Source organism: Apodemus sylvaticus, chromosome 5 (assembly GCF_947179515.1).
Source record: "Apodemus sylvaticus chromosome 5, mApoSyl1.1, whole genome shotgun sequence".
In the NCBI taxonomy this organism is placed as follows: domain Eukaryota; kingdom Metazoa; phylum Chordata; class Mammalia; order Rodentia; family Muridae; genus Apodemus; species Apodemus sylvaticus.
Window position 1 is genome coordinate 48,614,212 of NC_067476.1, and position 17,177 is coordinate 48,631,388.

Genomic DNA, 17,177 nt, shown 5'->3' on the forward strand with positions numbered 1-17,177 from the left:
AAGTTCTAAAAAAGGACTAATGGAGGATAACAAAATATTCAAAGAATCTGAAAGATTTCAAATCTGCAATAAGGAAAACTCCCAGATTTAAAACAGCTAATTATTAAGTGTATTCATGAGGCTTTGGTTGCTCAGTATTCTTAAGCTCTTCTTGCTATTTATCAGGTTCTCACTTGGCGAGAACCACGAGCCACCAGCCTAGCCAAACCATCAGCCTAGCCAAGCTCGAGACTCCACGAAGACCATGTCTCAAAAAGATAAGGTGGAGAGAGATGAAGGGATGAAGGGATGGAGGGAGACACCAAACACGGACCGTTTGCCTCCATAGGGGCGGCCGACGGCAAGCACAACCACACACGCCCATGTGCACACACGTGCATAAACCACACCGAGAAAATTAACAAGGTGGAGGGTGTCTGAGGAAGACACTGAAAGCCGAGCTGTGACCTCCACTCATGCGCACATACATAAACACACTCCAAATACACACGCCCACACATGTAAACGTGTGTGCATATACTATCTTACATCTAAACATGTCCGGCCTGTTTCTCTTGTGCTCTTTACTTGATGGCAATATTTCCATTGTTTGCCACTCTGTCACCGCAGAGGACTGCGTGCAGACGCTTGAGTGATATATGTCAACTAGCCATTTAAGTTACACTGAGCACCTGACGTTCACCTTTTGCCAAGGACAGAACAGACCATAACAAATAAAAATGGAGAAAGTAAGTGAAACAATAATGTACTAATAGACTCAACTTGTTCTTTTGGTAGAAGACTCTAGTTTTGCCCAGATCTCTGTGGTTTTTGTAATATATGAAACTTACTGGCGATAATGAAATCTACGAAAAGAAGGTAGGAAAGAAGCAAGAAAATGAGAGAAAGAAGTCAGAAAGGGAGAGAGGGAAAAGAGACTGAATCCTAGCTACTTCCCTGATGCTCAGCCCCGCCCCCACCCGCACCCTAGCCCCACCCCACCCTACCCCCACCCCACGCAGTTCAGTGTGCACAGCTGAGGAAGGGCTCCAGCAGGAACCAGAGCACAGTGCTTCCTCCTTGCTGGGTTCACTCCGTAAGCTTCCTTGAGTTATTGCCCAAGCTAATCCCAGCAGCTGCCAAGGGGAAGCTGCTCACAATCTGTCCCAGGTGCCTCTTGCTGATGGTGTACAGCTGGAATAGAAAACCAAGCTTCCAGAACTGATCACATCCTTGTCTCATGCTAGAGGTCTCACCAAATATTACCATCTATCAAAATCCCCCAAGCCAAGAAGTCACAGCAACAACACAAAAAAAAAAAAAAAGAAAAGAAAAGAAAGGAAAAGAAAGAAAGAAAGAAAGAAAGAAAGAAAGAAAGAAAGAAAGAAAGAAAGGTAGGTCTGTGAAATTTTTCTTATAATTAGTCATATCATAATTTACATGGTTATGAACTATCCCTGAACCTCAAAACAAGTATTTTGGTTGACAACACCACAACCAAAGCTCCTAATTCATCTACAGACTCCATTTTCTAGGCACACCCAATGTCCCATGTTTCCTCTGATTTCATTAACTGTTTAATCCATAGTTACCCAGGCAAAGCATACCCTAAAACAAAGGTAAATGATTTTTTTCATTAAGAGACTATCTTTGGTGAGGGGCACTGGCCTACTACAATCCCTGTGCTCAGGAGGCGGAGACAAGATGCTGAGTTCAAGAACAGCTGGGCAACAAATGAGCGAGCCTCTCTCTAAAACAAAAACCTACTTTCAACTTTAGAAGAAAACACAAGTGTGCATGTGTCTAGATATTTGAAATACTCTCACCTCTGCCCTGGTACATTGGTATATAAGCTTATTCAGTTAATATATCAACTATGCCTTATACCACCGACAGGCTCCTTGACTTGCAGGAGACAGAGCTTTCAGCAGTGTCCCAGTCAGATCACAGTCACCAAACCTTCCTGAACCCCTCTCTCCTGTCAGGCACTCTGGTTGAAGCAGCAATAAACAGCACAGGGTCTCTGCCTTTGGGAGCTACCTGGTTTGGAAGGAAGAGGGAAAAGGAGGGATCCAGTTTCCACATGGTACCACAGGCTAGATCAAGTGAGGCTGGGCAGAAATCACGTTCAAAGTTCTTAGGAGCTCAACGGAGTGAGGTGGGCTTGGTGGAGGAGGGGACGGTGAGGGTTTCACAAGGAGTGGTTGCCAGAGAGAGGTGTAGGGTAGATGGTGTTAGCAGAGCAGAGAGGGCCCTGAAGATGAGCAGCACAGGTAGAGGAGACACAGCCACAGGCAGGTCCTTCCTCAGCACAGTCATGTGTGTTGGGGGGGGAGGGGCTTTATTTACCCCATCAATCTGTTTTAAACTGTAGGCCAGGAAGTGACCCGGGCAGTACACCATGGACTCTTCCCTCATTTGAGAATGGGAAATGATAGGGGCAAACAAAGGGGAACAACAGCAAAGGAACAGGGCAGGAGGTCAGACAGACCGCGGAGGCCTGCCCTTTAACCACTTCCTTGTCATCTTGCAAGGCTGCAGAAAGGTAAAGTCCCTCCCCCTTCCTCAAGCCGGGGGTTTCCGCGGACTGCAAAGTAGAATGTTTCAACCAAGCTCTGTGTTTCATTATCACAGACTGTGGGGTTACGGGGCCAGAACGAGCAACACCAGCTTCCAAGCAGGCTTCTCTGCGAGTGTCAGAGCCCATGCTCTGGGCCATGGCGTCAATAAATACGACACAGACACCGGTGGTGTGAGAGCAACTTTCCAGTGTCCTGTGCTGCTTAGCCCAGTAGGTCTAGAGCCCGGAAACAAACCTTCACAGACATGACAGCAGTTCGTGTCCACAAGACTATAACAAACTTTCCACCAGGGAACTTAAGGGAAACAAGAAATCTGTTTCACAGTTTCAGAGGACCGGGAATCCAACATCAAGACACCACTGCATCCTGTCTGGTGTGGTCCTGCTGTCTGGTAGTTCCTCAGCCCTTGAAGGTTGAGCCTTCACACAGTAGGGGGATGCTCTTTTAGAAAGCATCTCTTTACAGCCCCCTTTATACAGTCACTTATCTCCACCACAAGGCCTGTTGCACTCCAAGAGCCCCAGTGCTAATGAGGTCCCACCATGAGTTTACAGGGGACATTGAGACCACGGTATACATAATTCCTAAATGGCCAAGCAAGTGTATGTGTGAGCACGACATCTGTCAAGCATAATATACCACTATGCATCTAGAAAGGTCTTTGGAAATCATGGTTTAAGGCTGTTGGTGGTGATACATCACATGCCTGTAATCCAAGTACGAGAGAGCTGTGAGTTCCAGGCCAGGCTGGGACACACAGACCCTAACCCTAACCCTCAACAGCAAACCTTTGTTAGGGGAAAAAAACACACACACACACAAAAAACAAAAACTGTATCAGGTTTTTAAATCCACATTTTTACACTATAGTAAGGATAATCGGCCGCTTAAAAAGAACCCTATAATAAATGGACTTGTAGTTGATCACCCCAAAGTGACCTGTTCATTATTCATTTCTGTTTGCTTAAAATTTTCTCTTTCATGAATTCTGGACAAACAGGCTTAGTCACTTGCCAGACAACGCACTGAGCTTTCCGTGACAATATGACAGCGCATCAAATTAGTAAATCAATGCCCTGGGAAGAGCGAGACTCTCAAACAGTCACACCCTCCTCTGTCACACACTGGTCAGATCTATGCGTTTCATTTCCTAAGACACCCAGTCCACCTTTACTGTGACAGTCACACACAGGCTTTCCAAGGGCAGCAGACAGAGTGGAAAGCACTTTATTTCAGGGGGATTACGGCCCCTGGTTTTTAGTCATGACATAAAAGCTGACTTTAACATATATATGGGGCGTGGGGGTGTAGCCCTGGCTGTCCTGCCTGCCCTTGCTCTGCAGACCAGACTGGCCTTCAACTCAAGAGAGCACCGCTTCCTCTGCCACTCTAGGTGTGCACCGCCACCACCAAGCGCTAAGTTTTACCAATCTTAAGAGTGTGTGGCCCAGTGGTGGTGGCGCACGCCTTTAATCCCAGCACCTGGGAGGCAGAGGCAGGTGGATTTCTGAGTTCAAGGCCAGCCTGGTCTACAGAGTGAGTTCCAGGACAGCCAGGACTCCACAGAGAAACCCAGTCTCAAACAAACAAACAAACAAAAACAAAAAACAAAACAAAATAAAAAGGGTGTGTGGTGTTGGAGCTGGAGAGATGGCTCAGCGTTTAAGGGCAGAGGAGCCAGTTAAATTCTTAGGTTCAATTCCCAGCACCCATATGACAGCTCACAACTGTTGTTACTCTGGTTCAAGGAGACCAACACACATGGTAGGCAAAACACAGATGTACATAACATAAAAATGAATGGATAAATAAATAAGTAAACTGGAGAGACGGCTCAGCGGTTAAGAGCACTGACTGCTCTTCCAAAAGTCCTGAGTTCAATCTTAGTCATATGGTGGCCCACAGCCATCTGTAATGGGATCTGATGCCCCCTAAGATCTGGGGTGTCAGGAAAAGCAGCACCCCTTGCACCCTGACAGCACAGGCACACTTTTAAAAAGAATATCCTTATGTTAGTGTCTTACCTCCAGTTTTTAAAAACGATACTTTAAATTCTGCATAGATATAACACTGTGCTCAGTTCAGAGAAGAGGCAGGAAATGTAGGGATAATTCTAGAAAGTTATAGCTCCAAATGTGTAGGAACGGCTGACTGAATGCCTGTTGGACCACGCCAGCCAGACATGAAGAATAGGACAGATGTGTTCATGGAGTTACCATGAAAAAGCCTAGCAGGAAACAAGGAAGGACTATAGCAAGCCCTCACTGTGTGCCAGGCACACACAGAGCACAGCCCTTCATGCCCCAGAGACGCCATAGGTTCTTTCTACAGGTGTCCTCATGAAGCCAGCCCCCACCCCACCCCACAGCTCCCCCCAGCCACTTATGGTAAAGAAAGAACCTTAAGGTCTGAGACAGAAGAGTGCAGGGAATCTCACCTCAGAGGATCTCAATTGAGAGAAAGAGAAGGACAACGTGTTCCAGACACCCAGGAAAGAGCTCAGATCATCAATCTCACAGGAATAATGAGATGAGGTGACTGGCAGGGGGCCAAGAGCCAGAACAAAGCAGGCATTGACCTGTCTTTGCATTTCAAAGGCGACTGACTGCTATTCTGACCCTCTTACAGAGAGGATTGTCTCATCCCCAAACAAGGAAAGTCAGTTGTACTTCTCCAACAGCTTAACTCAAGATTAATGGCGAGTTTTCTTCCAAATTCTATACTTAGTAAGCTTACCTTTTTGTGACTCAGAAAGTCTCTCACAGCTGAATCTCCTGCAAGACAAACCTGAGGTATACACAACCTCCAGGCAGCGCAAGTGTGGTCCTGCTGGCTGCAGTAAGGGTAGGAATGGAGGTAACTCTAGTAACCATAGCAATAGCGTCTGTTGGTGGCTATAGTGTACCTACTGTGTGCCAGCAATGGTAAAAGGCAGTATTTTCTTTAATCCCCTCTAAAGGAAATGAGTCCTAAAGAGGCTTGGTAACTTACCCAGAGCCTCACAGCCACTGAAGGATGGCTGGGGATTTCAAGCAGTTGACAGTCCGCACTCACCAAGGAGACTGCTTGTGAATGGACACTTTCCGGGCTTTGCTCACACAGATTTTGCCTGTCACTTCCTGAACCGAAGTAGTTTTCCTAACTAGCCTTTAGAGTTCTAGCCTTTAGAATAAAGGACACCACACTCCCCAGGGGCTGACAAACTGCACGTGCATAAGCTGCTAGCTTACACTCACCAGAAGAACAAAAACATATTGTTCCATGTGAACAATAAAAGCCACAAAAACCAAGGGGAAAGGACGGAAAGAGAGAGGAGGAACAGCGGAAGAATGAAAAGGACCGGAGCCAAGTCAGGTGTGTGCGCGCGCACGCACACACAGCCTCCTTCTACTACTGCGCACACTGACACTCTGTTAATAGGGGCCAGGGAGACAGCTCAGTGGTACAAATGCCCACCACACAAGTATGAGGGCCTCAGTTTGATCCTAGAACCCAGGTTAAAAAGGCAAATATGCTGGGGCTTGTGGATTGTAACCCGGCTCTGAGAGGGCAGAGACAGGCAGATTCTTGGGGCTCACCGGCCAATCAACCTAACGTACTTGTTAAAGTACTTGTTTTTTTAAATAAAAACCAAAGTGGACAGTACCTGAGGAACTAAACCCAAGGTAAACCTCTGGTCTACAACAGGTACACCCACACAGAGACATGTATACACATAAACATGAGCACATATGTACATACACATGTACAACATGCCACATACACACATACTCTCTCACACATGGGCACACATGCACACACACAGACACACACAGATACACAGACACATAGACACACAGACACACAGACACACACACACACACACTCACACGAAATAACTGCAAACACCCCCGTTTGTTGGCAGTGTGTTGCCGGGTTTCCTAAGCCACTGCACTTGTTTTGTAAGACCAACCGAATGTATGGTCTAAAACTCAAAGTGTTAAAAGGTGATGTGCCTCGTCTAACCCAGGTGACTGAACCCCCTGTATCCATGCACTCAGTTAGAGCCATCCTCTTGGTTTCTCCACTTCTTTCACAAAAGGCCTCACACATTGTCTCATTCTCTTAGCCAGTGGGGAGTTTTCCATTCTCCTTCAGGGAGATGGGTATTCCATAAAATAAATACCGTGTCTGCTATACTTGAGACACTAGGGCTGCATCTCCTCTTTTGCTTTCACAATCAAATCCTCCAACAATTTATCTGGGTATGGTGATGCATGTCTATAATCCCAGTAGCTGGGAGGCAGGGGCAGTGTGACTGTCATGAGTTCAAGTCTAGGCTACCACCCTTTCCAAAAATAAAAGATCTCCAACAAATCAACTTAGACCTCTAACGTTCTAAACATACATGAGAATAGCTGGAGGGCAGATTCCTAGCAGAGCCATAATTGCGTGCTAAAAAATGATTAACAGTGCCCTCTCAGAAAGACATGCTGCAGATTATAAAGATGCACGTGGCTCCCACAGTGACTGACCAGAAGCAGTTAACATGGTGTCATTGGCCGGGGGTGTCTTCCATGAGCTGCCTCACCTCACTGGCTGCAGAGACAAGGACAAACTACACCTCTAGTTGTGAGAGATAGGACCAGATTCCTCTCCACTATGGATGGAACTCTTTGGCCTGCTACCAACAATGTACTGGCGTTTGCTTTGTGGTGGAGGTACCTCAGTACACGGTGATGCTGAACTGCTCTATTTGTGACAGTGAGAGGTTTTTTTTCCTTTGCACAAAACTGCACTTCCCCTGTGTGCTCACTCAGCTGTTTTTGTCCACGGTCCATTTTATCGGCCGTTGTGTTTCATATACTTATTAATAATAATCCTCATGAGACAAGCAGCATAATCTGAACACTGTCCGTAGGCAATGCAAAATTAGGAAGGCAGTTTCTGTACAAATCCATCCCTTTAAAATGAAAGAAAATGTGGCTCAGGACCAGTAAGATGGCTCGGTGGCTCAAGGTCCGCCGTGCCCTGCCCACCTGACAACCCAAATACAATCTCCAGAAATCACATGCAGGTAGAGAGAGAGCCACCTCCACAAAGCTGGCCCTGACTTTCACCCATGCACAGTGCCATGCGGATACAAACAAAATTTAAAAGTAACTAGATCTTTGAAGTGGTAAAGATCTTAGCCTCTGTTTACTGGAATCTTTTCAGACAGTTTAACAGAGGTGTTGACATGGGGGCAGGGCAGGGAGCTACCAAATGGCCCTTTGTCGCCTAGAATACTTTTGCAGCAATGAGAGTCTGCGGGACTCAAAGACACCGAGTCTCTTATTATTTTGTCATTCTATCTGTATGGGCATTCGGCTTGCATGTGTGTCTACATGGAGGTCAGAAGAGGGGCATTCAACCCCACAGCTGGGAGTCACCACGAAGGTGCTGTATGTAAATCAAGCACCAGCCCTCTAGAAGAGGACCTGGTGCCTTAGTCACCGACCCATCTCTCCTGTCCCAATCATCTGAGTCTCAAGGTGCAGTAGCTACCAAGGAAACCAGTACATGCCAGAATAACAGGCACAGTCACCCCATTGAAACAACAGGCCCCATCTCACAGATGGGGAAACTGAGGCTAAAGGACACAAGGATATGACCCAAATAACATATGCGGTGGATATAAATCAGTATTTTAAAGTCTGTGGGCTTAACTGATGCAACGTTGCTTCCAGATGTCTTAAGCCAACTAATATACTTGGCCAGATCTACCTTCTCTGTGAGAAGCACTTCCATGACATGTTCTCTAAGAGAAAACATGTTTGATATGAAAAACAAAATTTTAATTTGTGTCTCAAAAAAAAATTTCTTCTCTCGGCATGGCGTGGTGGTGCATGCCTTTAATCCCAACACCTGGGAGGCAGAGGCAGGCTGATCTCTGTGAGTTCAACCCCAGCCTGATCTACAAAGTAAGTCTAGGACAGCCTGGGCTATTATACTGAGAAAGCCTGTCTTAAAAAATCAAAGAAAAAAGTCTTCTCTCTTCTGAAAGAGAAATCAAGAGTTTCTTTACATATAAAACTAGAGACCAAGGTCAGTATCCTGCTTGCCCCGCTGTCCAGTCTCCCCTGAGGGTCCACAGAGAGCAAGAGGGGCGAGCAGAATCAGCCGGCCACAGGTCAAGTGCTGAGGCTGAGGATGGAGGTGAACTTCTGCTGAACTCCTCCAGCCTTTTTCTTTTCATTCTTTTAAAGTATTTATTTAGTTTATGTGGGTGAGTGGTTTGCCAGCATGCATATCTGTGCACCACGTGTGCCCCAGAGGACGGACGACAGCACTGGGGTCCCCAGAACTACAGTTCTACAGTTATAGACTATGTTGAGGCACCGTGTGGATACTGGAGAGGAAACCTGCATCCTATGCAAGACCAGCCAGCGCTCTTAAACCCTGAGTCCTCTCTACAGACCTAGACTCTCTGCTTTCTAACAACTCTAGATCTTCAGGTTATGCTGAAACAGACTTTTGTCTAGAATCAAGTGCTATGGTTGATTTTTGTCTAATAATTAGGAATAGTTAACGATCTATGCTAGCACACAGGATTCTTCCTACAACTCAAAATTAAGCCAATTAAGCTGATTCGACAGCATGAGACAAACCTCAGCACTCTTACTAACAATAGCTGCATCTGTGATTCTCACCAAGGACAGTGCTAGCAATGGCGGCTAGTATCTAATTGCTGGGAGACAGAGGCTGAACACTGGGAAATAGCAGCAACAGTCCCCTACAGGGAAGGCCTGTCGCGCCAAAACCACCACCACAAAGAGTGGCTGGGGCAGACCAGCAAGGAACTGAGGCAAAACGAGAGAAAATATGGGTATGCCTACCTACTATTCCAAGGCTTTCAGGATATTCTTATAACTCACAACAACAACGTGACAGGAGCCATGCACGGGACATGCTCACCACATGTGGTCAGTCAGTAGCATACGGTAGTAAGATAAAGCCACGAACTTACATATAATGCTTTAAAATTTCAAACTCAATCAAAAACAATTTTCTAAATGACTTTTCTTGCAGTTATATATAAAGGAAAAGCTATTTGGGGAGATGTAAGAAAATTGAAAATCAGATCATTATCAAAATGTTCTGTGCTAAAATCTCATTATTTATCTGGAGAAAGAGCCAAGATTCATTCAGGGTTCAATATGAGGTGTTCTGTAAGGATGTGTCCACTAGAGAAGGGCAGCCCAGATACACTCTTTTTTTTTTTCCGATATAATTTATTTACATTTCAAATGATTTCCCCTTTTCTAGCCCCCCCACTCCCCGAAAGTCCCGCAAACCCCCTTCTCTTCCCCTGTCCTCCCACCCACCCCTTCCCACTTCCCCGTTCTGGTTTTGCTGAATACTGTTTCACTGAGTCTTTCCAGAACCAGGGGCCACTCCTCCTTTCTTCTTGTACCTCATTTGATGTGTGGATTATGTTTTGGGTATTCCAGTTTTCTAGGTTAATATCCACTTATTAGTGAGTGCATACCATGATTCACCTTTTGAGTCTGGGTTACCTCACTTAGTATGATATTCTCTAGCTCCATCCATTTGCCTAAGAATTTCATGAATTCATTGTTTCTAATGGCTGAATAGTACTCCATTGTGTAGATATACCACATTTTTTGCATCCACTCTTCTGTTCCAGATACACTCTTAAAAGATACTGCATACGTTTATCTATGTCACAAGAGCTATCCCCATTCCTCCAACACGAGAGTCCTGAAAACAAGAGAAGGGTTTTGTCTTCAACAGCTTTACCTGCTATTTGTACTGATCCATCCTCGCCAAGAAGAATATTGCCAGCTTTCAAATCCCTGTTAGGAAAAAAGTAGCAGAGAATAAATTATAAGGCACAGGTTAGCTTTGACACTGACACACTCATGAAGATTTTAACACACAGCACACAGCACACTGCCTGACACAATCACTGCACTGTGAATATCAAAGTCACGGGCTGCAGATTTTTACATGTTGTAAGTGCATACTGTCATTTTATACTTTGCTCTTGAGGCACAGTAAAAATTTTAATAACAAATATTTTATGTGAAGCCATTATCTGCATTTAATTAAATCACTACTGAGTAGACTATTTTATGTTTCGGAATTAGGGATTATCCTTAAAGCCACATGGCTGCCATATTTATGAAGAATTAAATCCCAGGCTAAGTAGAACTATTCTGCTTCCACTTTGAGTTGCCTGTGGCACATTTCCAAATAGTCCCACAGCCCACTTAAAATGAATTTAATTCATTATCAATTTCTCCTATGGGTGATAGCAAGGCTAAACGTTAATAATGATATTCTATGTGGTATTTCTTCACTATATGGAAGCTTTGTGAAGCAATTTTAATATTTGAAAATGATAATTAAGAAACAAGTATTAAAAACCTATGTGGTACAGATCTTAAATACACAGCTCTGGCATGCTTCAGGGTGGAACAATGTTATTAGGATTAGGGTAAGTGCTGTCTACTTATTACATTCTGAAGAGCTGGAGTCATATGTTGCCTTTGAAATATCACATGCTCATGTTCTATTGGTTCCTCCACTTCAAAACTTAGCACTCTGTGTTACAGAAGAAGAAACCAGAACTGCTTTCTTCTTTCTCACCCCAGGTCCAAAGCTGGTAACATAAAAGGTAACAACAGTCTTACCTTCCTTAGGAAGAGGGATGTGCCATCCAGTTCAAGTTCCCTTCAAGAGTAATTATGTTAACTAATTTCTTAATGAGCCCACACAGCTCTTAGTCCATTTTGCTCTACTGCAGTTTAACCACATAAACCAGCCGCAAGGATGCCAAGGAAAAGCATCCCAGTTTATTCTTCGGGGGTTTGTTTTGCTTTTGAATAATACACAAGCCGCCTGCAGGATTTACTTCCCTGGAGTTCTTTATACACTAGAGCTATACGTGATGAAGAGCAGACTGTGAGGACGCCGTACCTGTGTATCTGACCGTTTCTGTGCAGATAGTCTAAACCTTCCAAAACCTCCTTGAGAATCGTTGCGATTATTGCCTCTTCCAGGACGCCATTCTTGTGCTCTCCTCGATTGACGATGTATTTGATAATATCCAACATGGAACCTGAGTGGACAGACAGAAGAATTGCAGGTGATTTTCATAAGCATGTCCATTCTGTTTTAGATTAAGAACCTTGGGCTATTATACCCTAGATATGACCATCAAAAACAGAATCTACTTAACTTCAATACTCCCAAGGAGTAAAAACAATCGAAGGCCAGAAGCACTCCATCTACTAATAAACTGGTAACAGTACTTTCAGTGTCAAGTTGAGAAAGGTTCTAGTTAAGAGTCCTGAGTCCTGAACTAGAGCTCTATCGAGATAGCATGGCAGTAAAGATTGTTAGCTGCTTTTCCAGATGCACACCCACACACGCACACCCCCCCACATACACACACACACCATACACAGATAAACACATACACATGAGAAATAATAATAAGGCTGAGAGGAGGGGAAACAGAGAACTGTTCTAGAGAACTAGAAACGCGTTAGAGGCTAGTGATAATGTGATCAGATGTGGATGTGTGTGCAAGCTATGGTGATTCATCTTCATTTTTGAACTCTGTCCTGAGAAATCCCTAAAAGTGAGCCAAAAGTATATTTGTACATCTGTGAGGATGTTTCTAAAGATAACTGGCACATGGTACATACAGTAAAGTAGGGATAAAGACCATCCTGCTCTGAAGACAGGCAGCAGCACTGAACAATAGGCTGGGGCCCCAAATAGATTAAATGTGGAAAAATGGAGTTCCCTTGCTGGATGAGGGTCCCCACAAACACCAGCCGTTCAGTGCAAACTGGCACCAATGACTCTCCGCGAGCCTCCAGGGCTCCAGCCTCAGATGGAGGCTGCATCACTGGCCCCTGTGTCTAAGGTGTCCAGCTTCCAGCCTCATGGGCTGCAGAGGTGCCAGGATCTCTGCCTCTCCACTGTACAAACAGCCATTGGTAGACTATTCAACCTCCAATCGCTTAAGCCAATTTTACTTTCCTAATTACTTGTGTGTGAATAAAACACATACCCCCACAATGGTTCCGTTCCCCTAGAAAATACTGACTACTAGAAACGGCCTAGAATGAGCTGGTCCCAGCACTCTTTTAAAAAATTCAAGTTGCAGTGAGATGTCTCAACAGGTAAGGGCACTTGCTACCAAGCATGGCGATCTGACTTCGTTCCTCGGGACTCAACGTGGCAGAGAGAAAGTAGTGTCACTGCAAGCTCTCCCGACCTCTACGTGCTGATCATACCCTTCACCCACACATAGTAATAATAAAAATAATAAAAAAATAAAGCGTAAAAGCTGGCTGTGGTCTCCAGGAGCACAGGAGGCTGGAGTGGAAAGGTGTCTAGAGTCCAGGAGCTCAAACAGCTTGGACAACATGGTCTTCAAAATAGCAATAATAGGAATATAGCTACTAAAAGGACATACAAAACTTTTTAAAAGAATTTTTTGAAAGAAAAAAACAAGTGAAGTCAAGAACCAAAGCTGTTTGAGGGGAGAAAAAGACTGCGGAGAACCAAGAGGAAGTGGTAACAGGCCCTCCCACCACCTACCACAAAGGTGGGAGGCGGGGCAGGCCTGGGGCCTTGACATCACTGCCTGTGACCTTGATGTTCATTTAATGCTTTATGCACAGGCTTTTCTAATGAATAAATACCTAGTGCTTTGTTTCTATATACGGATTGGTCTCCTAGGCACTGTGGATTCATGTTTCAACACATAGTAATAAATATTCTACACCTCTGGGTCATTTTTAAAGCCTAATTACCTGGAGAGTCCGCATTTCTGAAGAGTTAGCAAATCACTTACCTCAGGACTGGGTCTGCGCTAGACTCTTCATGATTAACTAAGAGGACTGAGTCTCCCCATCAGGTATTATTGTAGCTGCCTGCCCCTCATCACGAGATTCCACATGGTCAAATATCACAGCAGGAAAAAAATGTACATCTATCTCCCTCCTTGGAGAGGAGGAAGCATCTGTTTACGTATCAGCTCTCAGATTTTTAGGTGGTTTAGAAAAAAATGACTCTGAACACTATGCTTAAAAGTATATAACGTGACTAGTAGCTGTGTATTTCTAGCCATGTGAAAGAAATGAACCAGAGTCTTATCTGTGGACACTCCCTTTCCTGTGGAGGCCTCCTGTAAACTTTGTATCTTACCTTTCAAAGCCCTGTCTGGAGACTGGACTGGCCTCTCAGACAGACAGAGCATTTTCTATCTGATCCTCAAAAGAAAAACCAGGGGTGTGCTCAAGTGTATGAGGGAAAGGTGAGCTGAGGTGAGCTCTTCAACTGGGACAGCCCTGGAGACTTCTAGGGGTCCAGGTCACCAGAACTTGCCATTTTCTCAGAGACAGTAGAATCCCAGAAGACTCCACCTGGACTGGTTAAGATCACCTTGTGGCCAAAACACCGGAGTTACTAAGAGGAAGTGAGTGCACTGGAGCCTGGGCTACAGTTCAGCTCTGCGGCTTCTGGTGTCCTTTGCTGTTTCTTTTTAATTACACACTAAAGTAGATGCTCAAGCAAACAGGATGGAGTTGGGGGAGGGACCAAGAGAGGGGAGACGTGTTTTCTAGAATCCCATGGAGTCCAACCCATGTAAAATAACACTAACTAGAGGCTCTGTCTCATGTCCTGTCCTCTGCTTGATACAAAAGGCTTTCATTTATTAAAAAAATAATTAACTGGGAGCTGGAGAGATGGATCAGTGCTTAAGAGTTCTTTCTACCAGAAGTCCTGAGTTCAAATCCCAGCATCCACATGGTGGTTCACAACCATCTATAATGGGATCTAATACCCTCTTCTGGCACACAGGCACACGTGTAAATAGAGCATTCATATACATAAAATACATAAAGAAACCTTTTTAAAAACACAAATAATTAAAATACATACCTAATTTAGTCCTAGCTTGTACTGCGTCTAAAGGTCCAACTATACTAGTTTTGGCTCTACCAAGTCACCATAAAATTGTTTCCTGATCCCAAGATGGCCTTCATGACCAGAGCTTTATACAGGGAGGCTTACCAGAGTGAGACAGTACAGAGAAAACGTAGCCCTGCTGAGGGAACCATGCAGGTATGCTAAGGCTCCATGTCCAGGACTAACATGGAGAGCAGTTTATTTTAAGCGAGCATGTTCCTCTAGTACTCTAGTAGAGTTAGGGACCTGGGTGGACACACTGCAGAACGTTCCAGCTTCTTTCTGTGCAGTTTCTGCATGACGGGGATGGTAGTAACACTGAAGGTGCTGACCTGGATGAGACAAGCACTGCAATGGTCTTGAGCAGGACCTAGAGACAGTGTCCAAGAGTGCTAGGGTTGTCATTTACATTCCCTCTCTGATGCTGAGAAGCCCCTTGTTTGCAAGTAAAGCGTATGAATGTAAGAGAGCCTGGGAAAGTAAACTGTCACTAACTTGAGAGACCTGAGGCTGGAGGTCTCTTCCCAGGGCAGCTGGCACAGCAAATCAACGTGGCAAGCATTTCTCTCCATGCAAACTGTAACAAAATGTAGCGAGTAGTCACAGGATGCCAGGTTCAATGCATCAAGTTCAAGGGGCTCTTTCTTCAGGGAGTCTGCATTTTCTGCACTGACCAGGGTCATAGCCTCCAGCCACCACTGATAACGTTTAAAATGTGTGACAAAACACTGAGCAGGAACTTAGACTCCACAGTGCTAGCCACCATTCAAGTGCCCCAATCTACAGAGTTCTCTCTTTATCACAGAATGCAACTTGCTAAGGAGTTGGATTGTCTTGAAAAGACTTTGAAGAGGAAGGACTGGGTTGAGGTGCAGTTTGGGGCTACAGCACTTTAGTGACATTTGTTACAGCCCTGGGTTTAATCCTCAGCAACACACACACACACACACACACACACACACACACACACACACACGAACATAGACACACACATGGACACACGTGCACACACACACAAAGATTGACCAGTGATTCTGAAAAGAATAAATGGCGGTTCCAGAAAGGACATGATTGGGAAAGGAGAGACATCTAAGGCAGAAAAGGAGCATGGGGCGGGGAAGTGATGGAGTCCTCTGAGAACAATGTGGCAGTTAGGGGGACAAGCATCACCTAACCTAGGAGAGGGGGCAGGATACCTGACACATGGAGAAGGGGACCCAGATTCTAGGACATTAAACCCAATTATGAAAGGCTTTCAATGTAAATATTAAAAACTCTTGCCTTTCAAAGGACACTGACCACAGAACAATATGACAGCCTACAGAATGGGAAACGACCTTCACCAATTCTACCTGGTACAGAGATATCCAAATCAAGAAGGCAGACACCAACAGAGCAAACCACCCGATTTAAAGATGGGGTATAGAGTTAACCAGAGAATTCTCAACAGAGGAATCTCAAGAAGCTCTTAAAGAAATGTTCATCATCCTTAGTCATCAGGGAAATGCAAATCAAGACAACCCTAAGATCCCATCTTACACCCATCAGAATGGCTAAGATCAAAGACTCAAGGGACAGTACACACTGGCGAGGATGTGGAGCTAGGGAGACACTCCACTGCTGGTGGGAGCACAAACTTGTATGACCTCCCTGGAAATCAATTTGGTGGTTTCTCAGAAAACTTGGAATAGTTCTAGCTCAAGACACAGCTACCCCACTCCTGGAAATATACCTAAAAGGTGCTCCACCACACCACAGGGGCACATGCTCGGCCGTGTTCACAGCAGCTTGTTATTAACAGACGGAAACTGGAGACAACCCAGATGTCCCTCAGCTGAAGAATGGATAAAGAAAATGTGGCTCATTTACACAATGGAATATTACTCAGATACTAAAAAAAATCGTGATATTTGCAGACAAATGAAGGGAACTAGAAAATATCATCCTGAGTGAGATAACCCAGTTCCAAAAGGACACGCACAGTACATATCACTTACATCTGGATATTAGCCATAAAACACAGGATACTCATGCTACAATCCATAGACCCAAAGAATAACAAAGAAGGCCTGGGAATGATGTTTGAGTCTTACTCAGAAAGGATAATAAAACAGTCATCGGAGGTAGCTGGAGGGAGGGACCTGGGTGGGAGAGGGGATAGGAGGGAGGGAGGGGAACTGGGGTGCAGTGGGGGATTAGGTGTAGAAAGAGCTAGCAAGACAGACCCTAAAGAGTAGATAGAAATCAGCGCAGGGGCTGAGGGTGGGTATAGGGGCATCTCTAGACATTCGAGAGACCTGGGATGGGGGAGGTTTTAGGGCATCTATGGAGGTGACTTTATCTGGAACTCCTAACAGTAGAGGATATGGAACCTGAAATGGCCACCTCCTGTAGCCAGGCAGGACTCCCAGTGGAAGGACAAGGATGCTAACTCACCCACAAATCCCTCCACCCAAAATCTGTCCTGCCTACGAGAAATGAAGTGACAAAGATAGAGCAAAGACTGAGGGAACGGACAGCCAATGACTGGCCCAACTTGAGACCCATCCCATGGGCAAGCAGCAGTCCCTGACACTGCCCATGACATACTGTTATGCTTGCAGATAAGCACCTAGCATAACTGTCCTCTGAGAGGCTCTA

General features: G+C 45.0%; 1 protein-coding gene across 1 annotated transcript in view; it reads right to left on the reverse strand.

Moving 5' to 3' along the window:
- The window catches only part of Stk39 (serine/threonine kinase 39), a 256,276-nt gene that overhangs the window by 168,826 nt on the left and 70,273 nt on the right, over positions 1-17,177 (reverse strand). The window contains exons 4-5 of the mRNA XM_052182622.1: positions 11,526-11,667; positions 10,344-10,399 (exon numbers count right to left, since the gene is read on the reverse strand). Coding sequence (XP_052038582.1) covers positions 10,344-10,399; positions 11,526-11,667 — 198 coding nt within the window. The remainder of the gene's footprint in view (positions 1-10,343; positions 10,400-11,525; positions 11,668-17,177) is intronic.